Source organism: Fonsecaea erecta (genome assembly GCF_001651985.1).
Source record: "Fonsecaea erecta strain CBS 125763 chromosome Unknown Scaff7, whole genome shotgun sequence".
Taxonomy (NCBI): domain Eukaryota; kingdom Fungi; phylum Ascomycota; class Eurotiomycetes; order Chaetothyriales; family Herpotrichiellaceae; genus Fonsecaea; species Fonsecaea erecta.
Window position 1 is genome coordinate 2,137,947 of NW_017387250.1, and position 11,150 is coordinate 2,149,096.

General features: G+C 50.1%; 2 protein-coding genes across 2 annotated transcripts; one reads left to right on the forward strand and one right to left on the reverse strand.

Moving 5' to 3' along the window:
• Window positions 1-142: 142 nt before the first annotated feature.
• Window positions 143-2,590, reverse strand: AYL99_08651 (hypothetical protein; the record flags this gene model as incomplete). The annotated part of the gene is made up of 3 exons (XM_018840159.1): window positions 143-1,244; window positions 1,297-1,473; window positions 1,524-2,590. The coding sequence occupies 3 exons, from the start codon at window positions 2,588-2,590 to the stop codon at window positions 143-145; spliced, it is 2,346 nt and encodes a 781-aa protein (XP_018691280.1).
• A 6,803-nt stretch (window positions 2,591-9,393) lies between these two features.
• Window positions 9,394-10,185, forward strand: AYL99_08652 (hypothetical protein; the record flags this gene model as incomplete). The annotated part of the gene is made up of 1 exon (XM_018840160.1): window positions 9,394-10,185. The coding sequence occupies one exon, from the start codon at window positions 9,394-9,396 to the stop codon at window positions 10,183-10,185; it is 792 nt and encodes a 263-aa protein (XP_018691281.1).
• Between the last annotated feature and the right edge of the window lie 965 nt (window positions 10,186-11,150).

Sequence of the window (11,150 nt, forward strand, 5' to 3'; positions counted from 1 at the left end):
TTCCTACAATGATCAGAATTGGACATGACGAAAGATAGGCAAAAACTATGCTAGCATACATGTGTGCATTATCAGAATTCCCCCATTATTTACTTCACCGCTGCTGCTGCGTGCAAATGCCATTCGACCCCGCTTTGGCCATCTAATGAAGTCGACGGTGGGAGTATCGCTTGCGGTACTTGTTTATGTCGATCTTCGCATCCGGACGGAAGATCTCAATATCCAACTCATCCGAGTATCCACGGGCTTTGAGACCGGACTGACCAGACAACTTAGCACCTTGAGGACTGGCCGCATCGTAGGCAGACAGGGCGGAGCACTCATCCTCGAATGATGCGTCAACATATGACGTTGCCGGGATGTCATCAGGTCGTTCAACGAACTGAAGAGCGAGACCACCATCCACATGCCATGAGATGTGACAATGCATGAGCCAGGCGCCAGGGTTGTCAGTCTCAAAACCAATGACAGTATAACCTGCAGGGAAGCCAGGACCAGGAGACCCTTGCAACATGACTGTGTCACGACGCGTGGGGTTATCAAAGTTGAGAGAGCTGACCAGGTCAGAAGTAAAAGTGCCGGTGCCGGTGCCTAGAACGGAGACGTCGTGACCGTGAACGTGCATAGGGTGAGACGCAAAGAACTGGTTCTGGATGACAAAGTAGACCCACTGGTTGGCTTGGTTGAGAACAACAGGGTTGCTGATCAGACTGCTGTTTGAACCTTGAGCTAGAGTCTTGAGAGTAGGTTGGCTGTAGTTGACATTGATGACAGCGTTGTTGATGTACCATTGGAAGACGGTTCCGTCGTCGTTGGTAGCAACCGAGGTAACGGACCCAGCAGGAATGGTGGAAGCGGAGCCCTGGAATGCAGTTACAGTGCCGGCTGGTTTTTCGAGCCAAGGTACCAACGAAGCAAGAGGCTCATCTTGACAGATGTTGGCTGTGACATTGGTGATGGAGGTCGAAATGACTGGAGTGACAGGGGTAGCATTTTCGTAGTTAATGATGGCGTTAGCTGTTCCCAAACCAGAGTTGGCACCACCTGAAGGACATCCGGTTTGAATGACGGCGCGGACATAGTAACTGCTTGGTGCTTGGTCCATTTGAACGATGACATCGTATCGCTGACCGGTTGCAATGTTGAGGGTGGTGGTCGTGTAGGGCACAATGGGTACGAAATCAGCGGCAATGACAGTCATTGTGTGATTATCAAAACCAACGATGTAGCTGTTTTGAGCGGAGCTGTGAAGATGTTAGCCGAAGGGCCTGCAGTGGCAAGAGAAGTAAACCCAACCTGTTGATGATACGGAACAAATGCTTCTTGCAAGGCTTGACACCCCACGAGAAAGGAGTACCACCAGGACCAGTTCCATCAGGGTTCTTGTTCATACCGTTGAACAGGGTGTTGAACGAGCCACCAGGTCCGACGTGTGCAATACGAGATGCCATAGCAGCAGCGGTAATCGGGAAACTACTCAAAGTTAGTCCACTCAGCTGGCTTATTGTTGGTAAATCACTCACGTGTCATCAATCATAACTGTGCCCATGTCATAGTCGTAGTCTGCAGTCGCAGGGCCATGGATAACGATAGGTCCACGGATACCATCACCATATTGGGCAAAAGTATGGCTGTGGTACCAGGAAGTTCCGTAGGAGCTTGCGTGCCATTTGTAGGTGCGGCTGCCACCGTTTCCGGCGATACCGCACTCCGTAACACCCGGAACACCATCTTGATCATTGGTGTTAAGTTGGCGAATACCATGCCAGTGAATTGTCGTGCTGTTGTCTTGCAGCTGGTTGATGACTTCGATCTCGACCATGTCACCCCAGTTAGCCTCAATCACAGGCCCTGGGACTTGGCCATTAATAGCGAGAGCGAGCTTGGGGCCAGTTCCATCAAACACCAATGTGGTGTTGGTGATTGTCAAGGTGTATTTGCGCGTAACACCAGTAGTGTAGTCGCTGTAGTAGTCACTGTTGATATCCTTGTTGTCGCACCAAACAGATCGATCAGCGGCCGAGTTGCAGTAATCATCCGTAGCATTTTGAGGAGGCGTATAAGTTGGGCACGCGCCAGAGCTTGTGGTTTGCGAAGCCGATGTGGTTGGGCTGGATGACGAGGTTGGGACGTAACCACCGCTGGTGGTCGGACTGGTGTAGCTGTAGCTGCTGCTAGGACCGGATCCCGACCCAGAAGTACCAGTTCCACCCGTAGGACCCGTACCTTCCGCTGACGTGGATGGGGTAGAACCATGGCCTCCATGGCCTCCGTTTCCCCAGCCATTGTCCGGACGGGCGCCGGTCGCAGTGGCCGTGTTCCAGTTGTTTCCAATACCATATTTCGATTTCTGTGCATCCCATAAGGAGGCCCATACGTCCTCGGCGCCGTTGTCTCCATGACCAGGGTGCCAGCCATTACCCGCGCCCACATCCGTGGGGCCCGAAGCGTCGCATGTGAGGGCTTGCGTTACCGGGCAGATCGTGTGAGTTCGTGTAGAGGTGGCCGTGACGGTGACATCGGACTCCCAGCTGGAAGCACTTGCGAGACCAGCCGCGGCAGCGGTGAAGAAAAGAGGAAAAGAACGCATAATTGAACGAACGGACGCAGGCAGACTTGCCCGCACAAAGGAGTGACTTGAAGGAATATGATGCGTACGAGGTGGAAAGAGAAAAAGAGAAATGAAGAGAGGCGCGGGTAGGGGTTGTATATTACTTTGCCTTTTCCTGTTGGGGGCTTCATCTTCCCAAAAGTTGGCCTGCCTGATCGGCCTGCCGCGAAGCCCTGGGATGTGGGCTCCGGCCGCTAGGATGATTGCCTCCTATGCCATCGGCCATCCTGAGCTGGGGCAGAACTGTCTCAGTCTAGCATAGAGGAGACCATGCTGGCCTTCTGTTGGCGCAAAAAGCCGTCGCAAGCGATGAGGATCTTCTGGCCACCTTGTAACGATGGGCCTTGAAGCGAGATGCCAATCTTTGGATACGGGCTCAAAGTATCAGCCACATCACGCCAACCGATTAGGATCGCGAACGTTGTAAGCGTTCTACGCCGTTGCGGGCAAAACGCTACGCTTGTGAAAGACGGTGGATGATGGTGGTCGAGAAAAGTATGGTGTCAGGGGTAGCTTTGTGACGGAAACGGAAAGGCGCTGTTATGGGTGGGTTGCGCGAGACTCCAGAATTCGCCAGTGCTTGCGCCGGTGGAAATTGCAAGCTGTGTTTAATTTTTGAGCTTGGTGCCAGGTACGCCGCCCACCAATTGGTTTCAAGGCTCCATTTCTCGGGGGTGGAGTTGCTGGAGTTTTTGAAAAGACAAAAGCCCGGATGCGAAACAGGGGACGTCGAGGGAACGCTGAGGTCAGGATTCAGGAGGATCGAGGGGGAAGAAATTGAGAGTAAGACTGCTTTTTGAAGCCGAGGTGACGGTGGTCGGATAGGTGGCCTGAATGTCGAGTAAACGTTGTACGCGACGCACGAGTACGGAGCCCTAACACGTGCTTCAACGTCGAAGTGATACGTGCTATTGTGTAGATCCTCTCAGCCGTTGGGTTGTGTAGCTTTTACCACCACGAGCAGTGCCGGTCTCTAATCAGCCAAAGACGTGTGTGCCATGCACATCGAAGCCACTGAGCTAACAATCTATACATCAGGCTACGCCTCGTATACGGGTAGGAAAAGCATAGCGTGAAGCGCCTATCCACTGCAGACCTGAGTGCTGACTACTCCTAATTACATATATGCGGCTGGGTGTGCGGGAATCCTCCCATCCTCATCTTCCACCAATTTCTACTGTACCATGCTGCGCGTGTCAGGACACGAGTCAACCCACGGTTCTCCGGACAGAGTGTTCGTATTCGTTACTCATCGCTACGTGGGCCGATTTGGCGCCTGAAAACAAGATGCAGCTTGTTTATTTGATTGATTTGGCTTTCGGCAAAATGCAGCCCTTCAGCCCTCGTTCAGCCCCAAAGTCATGGGCCTCCAATCCACGTCCAATTTACGAGTCTCCCTCAGGCGACACCCCTGTTCTCCAGTTACCTAAGAATAACAAACAAGACCCCACTGGCAGTCCATCTGACAACACTGATCTTTCTCCATTTTCGACGCCTGTTAAATTAATCCGAGATGATGCTTCAATAGGAAGGTAAAACATGTCAAGCATCCTAAGCGACAAAGTCCAGAAGCAGTGCGCACACTGCCATTGTTCATTACGATCGGTGTTAATATTCAAGCTGATTTGATTGGCAACCCGATTATCACCTCAGCTTGCCCTCAGTCCGAATCCGCAGAGAGGGGGCCTTTGTAGTCGATTACTTTGGAGGAGAGAAGCTCAGCCGAATCACATTCCAAGGACGTCATTTTCTCCACTGCCAATCTCTCATCTATGTCGCTCATTTTCCTTCCCCATCCCGCCTTAACGTAGCTTTGTCTCGTTCCCGCATAGGCTGGGAGGAACACGGCAAAAGGAAACTGGTGGGCAGGCAGTCTCAAAGGATGTTTTTCTGTTTCCTTATTTTGATGGATGATACTTCGTTCCGCACGGAGTATTTATCCGGACCAGCCTGGTCGCAAGGGTAAACGCAAGATACACGAATCACGATATGCCTGTCATGGACAACGATATGGACGGAATTTTTGACATCTTCCCACACCTGTCAGTTTGGACATCTATTCAACTTCCTGGGCCTGTATAATGAAAGTGATGACAGCCGATGAATGAGCATCACGCGATAATTCGAGGACGGATACTTCGTGCTGCAGATGAGTTCTGATCCGACATTCTTTCTAAGATCTAGGCATGCTCATCCTCTGCAAGATTCCGGTCGGGAGTGTTTGGTGGAATCTACTCAATTGAATTCTCCAGAAACACGCATGTCTTTCACGACCGGCTAACCCTGGTGGAGCACAGCTATGTGGGAAGGAAACTGTACTGTCATAAACCGCAAGTCAAAATGCCCCTGGCGTGAATATTCAATTACTGTCGTTTGGAGATTTGCCAGCATATATTCTCACCTGATCCGAGGCGCGCCTGACGCTGCTTTGGGTTCTGTGCTCAACTGTAGGTATAAGCCCTCGTTACATGTCAGGGGAATTCTCGAAGATCACTGCGCCAACTCGAAAGTTGAGGCGACGAGGTTCAAGACGACGATAGTCGCAAGCGATGATCGGCTAAGGCTTGAGCTGGCATGCCAAATACCGAGAAAGACTGCTATTTTTTTTCTCATCTTTTTCGGAAGAATATGATATACCAGCACATAGGATCTCGTCCACTCAAAACCACGCTTTACGATATGCGAGAGGGTGGAGACGCCGCCGTGCCTGCCACCGATGGGAGTGGGAATCAGCATTTGCTTTCAATTCTGATGCTAGTATGCTGCGCGATTCCTCTGGGGGGCGACGTGCACAAGTTGAGATCATCTCCAAAGACGACCCGCAGACGCTGTGCGTAGTTCATCTTGCGGAACGATACAAACACCTCCTTGTGACCGTTTTCAATTTATCCAGCGTATCCATCTGAAAGAGCGCGATAATGCATGACGCAAATTCGATTCTTCAGCAGTTGTCTCACGGCACGACACACAGCGAGAGCAGGACAGCAAGGCAAGGACCACGTGCTAAATCTCGGTTTGCAGTTTTCGGACCTGCTCACGATATTGGCTTGGTGACTCTATCTCATGAACATCAGCCCAGCGCGGAAAGCCCTGTTCCTAGTGCTCACGCTCAAACTTTGCCCGCTTTACTGCGGCAATTAACGCACCTTATCTTGACTTTGAACGAAAGTTCTTTGTGTATTCCGGGTTGCACAGCTCGAGGAAACTGGTGTCGTACCTCCAGAAAATGTGAAGCAGCTGCTGATGGAAGTTTCTGCTCTCAAATTATGCTAGTCCTTGTCATATCTTCAAACTGATACACGGGAATATTGCTCATGCTGTCATCGAGACGGCAAGGGGTGCTGGGCAAGGTTGTTAGTCAGAGGAGCTCACCCAAATCCCAGGAACAAACAGTAGGGAAGGCGAAATGTCTACCGGCTTTTCTTCGAAAGTCAAGGCTAGGAAGGATTCGAGCTGTCATGGCATGCGAGGAAAAAGGGGGCGGATCTGTGTAAGCGGGATAGTCCCTCCAGGAATCTAAGACGCCGTTTTAAAGCATTCGCGAAACTCTTGTCGCATACCCGATGCAACGGCGGATGCCATGTTCATGGAAAAATTATTCAAGGCCAAAAAATATGAGCCGTCGCTGTCCCCGAGGATCTTGTAGTATAATTGCATTGAATGTGACATGAGGCAGCCTTTACGACAATGAAGCCTCCAAGAAAATCTCCCCTCTCAGTCTTGCTTCATTGTACTCTGGATACAACCCAAGCGGGATCAGGAAGCTCTAGCCGAAGATGCCCTTCTTGTAGCTTTTCTCCCTGCAAATGACTGAACCGTCATCCTTCGCAATAACATCCTTGAAATGCCGTACATTCAGATCAATATCGGCTTGTTCCCTTGACCCCGGCCGGTTATTGCTTCCCTGATTGTATACCGGAGCCGATTCGGTGAGAGAGTCGAGCTGAAAATCCAACTCTATGTCAACGATGAATACTGAACCCCGGGCCACGCCCTTATCTGGACTGGAGCATTCCGACACCTTCGAGATTCGTTTGGATACAGATCCCAGGTCGTCTGAGTCAAGGTCGGCTATGCGGACTTCACACCCCTGCGACGGGTGCGCTCTGAGGCGGGTACGATGTTCTGGAGGATCGCCTTGTTTTGAGTGCAAGCATCGATCTGTGCCATGCACGTTCCTCCGGGTACGCCGGAAAAGAGGCCCAAAAGGCCCCAGACCCGGTACCAACGTGAAGATCGAGGAATTTCAAAGGGTGCTGAGAGCAAGCAGCGTTCAGCAATCACTTCCAACCCCACCCGGAGAATTGGCGCCGGAGTCCGCAGTCGAACATCGTCTTCCACCAACACAAAATCCCGGCATACATATGCATGTATATGAGCGCTTTCTAGAAGTTTTCCGTTTGCGCTTATACTCAGTATGGCCAATTGTTTCACCTGAAGAACTTGTCAATGCCCTAAGGAACAACCCAGAAGACTATGAGTCCTACTCGCTAGCTGCCTCGCTTTCCGCTGCTGTCATTGCCCAGTTGCGGTTGCCTGAGCATGTTTTATCACCCACTTGCTCTCCGTCTGAGTTGGTGGCAGAAGCTCAGAGGCTCAGACAGCTCTTCGAGTATCAAGAACAGTACTCAATGCCATCCCTCCTGACTTCGTTCTTCCTTCATATTTACTTTGCAAACACTGACAAACTCCGCACCGCTGGATTCTATCTGCGAGAAACCCTTACCTACGCTCACGGTCTCAAGTTACATCAGCTTAGTAGCTATGATGGCATAGGCCCAAGGGAACGTCAGTTGAGATTGCGAGTATACTGGATCTTATTCATCTCCGAAAGGTTCGTGTGACGTCCTTCACAAGCTTCAATGCTTATCAAGAATGCAGAACATATTGTGTCCAGAATGGGCTGCCAACGACACTGAAGCCGATCAACGAGTTTCCGAATACAGATCCTATACAAGGACTTGACGGCACTCCGTTACCAGCATTCATTGCTTTAGTTCGATTGTTCACCTTTCTTGATGGCGACATCCTCGAGCCCACTCCCTCATCAGCACCACTTGCAATCAAGGGTAATCTGAAAGACAAAGTATCAATACTGCAGCATGATCTCAGCGTTCATCCACTCAGCGAAGACCTAAATGAGTCGCAGAGGGTGGATATACTCGCCACCCGAAATTGGATCCGGATCCTGCTGTGGCAGTACACTATCGCTCACTTTGTGGTTTCGTGTCACGCTCGGGACCAGGCTTTCTCAGCACTACTCCCAACAACGATTGCACGCGACATGCTCGCTATGCTTGAAAGTGTGTCCTGGAAATCTATCCAACCTCACGGATATGGCATGGTTAGTGATATGAAAAAGTTGTACTGTTCGAAATGTAACGTTTTTGCAGGAACTCAAGGTATTCCGTATAGCGGACTCACTGTTGGACGTTCTCCTTTGCGCACCCTCCTCAACTGGGACGCGGGCACTGCTGATGGATTCAAGGCAGGCACTGCATCTCCTCGAAAAAGTTCTCATTGATGTTGGGGGGACTGACTCGCAGTTCCTGGCTGTACTGCGGAAAAGAATGGTTGAGTCACAACTGCCTATTCCAAACACTCTACAAAATGATCTGCAGACTTCACAGTATCCCGAAGTTGATAAGAGGGAAGAAGAGCGCTACGAATGATTCAGTTCTTGCTAGTAACCAATAGTTCTTTACTTGAGATGGTAGCTATCACAAGTTGCGATCAAGATGCCGAAAACATGACTTCACTCTAACCAAATGTAAGGTAGAAGACTGACTTTATACTGAGTCTCACCTAGAAGGGCGTACTTCAGTCGGCTGCTGCTCTGAGTCGATCACTCAAAGTGTTCTCCGTGAGGACGAATTAGCGCAAGACCGACCCCACGAATGATCTTCCAAGTGCTGACCAGTTATCGCCAGGTGACTAGGTGTCCGAACTGATCAAGTTACGCATGGCGGGATTGGAGATAGGACTCTTCATCATAATAAGATCTTGTATTCAGCTGTAGGTACCAATGACGCTTGGTTGGGATGTTGTTAGACTCTGCCCAGCGGCGAGGTCCTTTTCGGATCGATTCTGTTGGTCTACGTCTCGGTGGATGATGGCAAATCGTGGATGGCCGTCACTGAGAGCTGTGTAGCTTCGCATGCTCAAGTTGAGAAGAGACCAGATTTGACTGAGGTTCCATGGGGATATCCATTGTGTTCGCATCCTTTCCAGTCATGATATATAGAACTCCAATTGACCAAGGTCTTAATTATTAAGAATAATTATTGCAATCATATTCCACCTATTACTCACATCGGTTGAACTAGATTACGGTTAACGACTTGAGCATTTCAAGACGGCTTGTCAAGTCTAGTTTCTACTTCAATGGCGTAAATTCGATTGCAGTAACAACATCGCACCACTGTCAATGTGTTTCCTGATTTGTATATAGACTATGAGTGATGGGGAACAGAAAAGGTTTGATGGAAAATTACCCATATCTTTATTGTGAAAATAATGTCATTCAAACAACCTCTGACGTATGGTGCTGGGAACCCAGAGTGTTGATTCGGCAGCTGCGACCGGGGTCGAGCGTAAAATGACGTCGACAACCTCATTTTATGTAACACTCAACCTGCTGCCAACTTTTATTCCGATGTTGTTCATAAACATTTCAGCTCTTAAGTGCCCTTACTAGTCGATGGTCGAGATATGTCTTAAGCGTCGGACTGAACTGACCGGCACACTTGCAACCCCAAGGGCTGGTGCGCCCACTATTGACGATGGATGTAATGAAGTCGATGATTGGTGGTGGGAAGAGTGAGAGCGCCAGCGATGATGTTCCCTTCAACGAAGGCGGCGACAAAATTCCCAGCAGAGAGGAAATGGTAAAAACCATTGAAAGCCTTCAAAAGGCCCAAAAAGCCCAATCTACGGCCAACGACTTGAAATCTAGGGCAATGGCACTTACCGACCCCAAACAACGCGAGAAATTACTCAAGGAAGCGTTTGACAAAGAAGTAGAAGCTCACGGCCATAGCAAGATGGCGAGGCGGCTGCAAAGTGGCACCTGGCAGGGCTTTGGTTTTGGAGGTGGGATTGGTGCCGCTACTGGGCTGGGTCTTGGTGCTGGAGTGGGTACGGTATTGGGTGCTATCGCAGCAGTTCCGACCACAGGACTGGGTATGTTAATTGGAAGCGGTGTTGGCGCTATCCATGGACCATGGGTAAAACTGGGCGGGAAGGAGGAAAAGTTTGAGGACGCTGATCCTGAGAAAGTCGTCGAGGCATTGGAGCAGGAGGTCAGCCAGCAAAACAACTCAGAGGCCGAACAGGCAGCAACCGCAGCGGCGTCGAAGACAGAGAAGTCGGGGGATAAGGGCAATCCTGAGGAAACGCAGCGAAGAAAGCCGCCGAAGTTGGAAATTAGGTCTAAGCAAGTCACAGATTCCGACCAGCAACCCAAGACAGACATAAACCCGAGCAAAAGTATCAAGGAGGAGTCAAAACCACGGCGGAAACCGAAGAAGTTAGAGATACGGTCTACGAAGACTAGTACACCTACAGTATCTTAATTGCAGAACACCGCTGCGGGCAGATTTTAGCGATAAATGTCAGGCAGAGTATCCTCAAGATGGTTTGGGTCAAACTACGACGATCTGCTGCGACAAAAGTCCATGAATGGACTGGTTGAGGCGGGAATGTGAACTATACAACTTGCGAGTGTGCGAAGCGGTGCATATGACGGACTGGATGATGGGACAGATAGAACAAGAGTGCTGTGTTCTGAACCAGTGGGGCAAGCGACCTCCCGCACTTTCCATCAACCACAGTACCTCACCGCTATTTCCACAGATTCTATATTGCAAGCCTGAACTGCACAATAGCATCAGCTCTCTTCCAGTACACTAACACTTTGCTCAGGATCTTATCGTTGTAGCTGTCACCGTTCCTGCTTCCTAGTATATTGGGACTAGGCTTGACAGTTCACTGTTGACGTCTACATCTTAAATGTCGCCACCGACATCCCCAGACGGGCCGCTCCAGCTAGGCATTTCGCACGTGCATCGGTTGCTTAAATTTCTACGACCCCGCGCGCATTTAGGATTTCTACTCTAACGCGATCTCGTGAAAAATGGCGTTCTGAAACCTGTAACGAAGCCAGATACCGGGGTGTGTAAAAGACAGAACCGTAAGAGCAACGGTTTGTAGTTTGTGAAGGGGAGAGACTCACGTCCGGTGAATATGGTCAGAAGAGAGGAGGTGGGTTTGTGGCTCGACGTGAGCAAGGGCTTTTGAATGCAAAGGTTAGGGCTCGTGCAGGGGAGTAGCAGCTGGAAGAGGTTCAGACTGTTGAGTAACAAGCAATTTGTAGAGGTTGGTTGCGAAGAAGGAAAAAACCCCCCTCAAAAGGTCGAGGGCTGAGGTGGAGGTAGATTCGATTCAATTCGATTCGAGAGTGTTTTGTAGACAGATACGAGGCACGGAGCACTCAGGTGGCACTCTTTTCTGATGTTGGAGTCGGTGACTTTTCTACAGT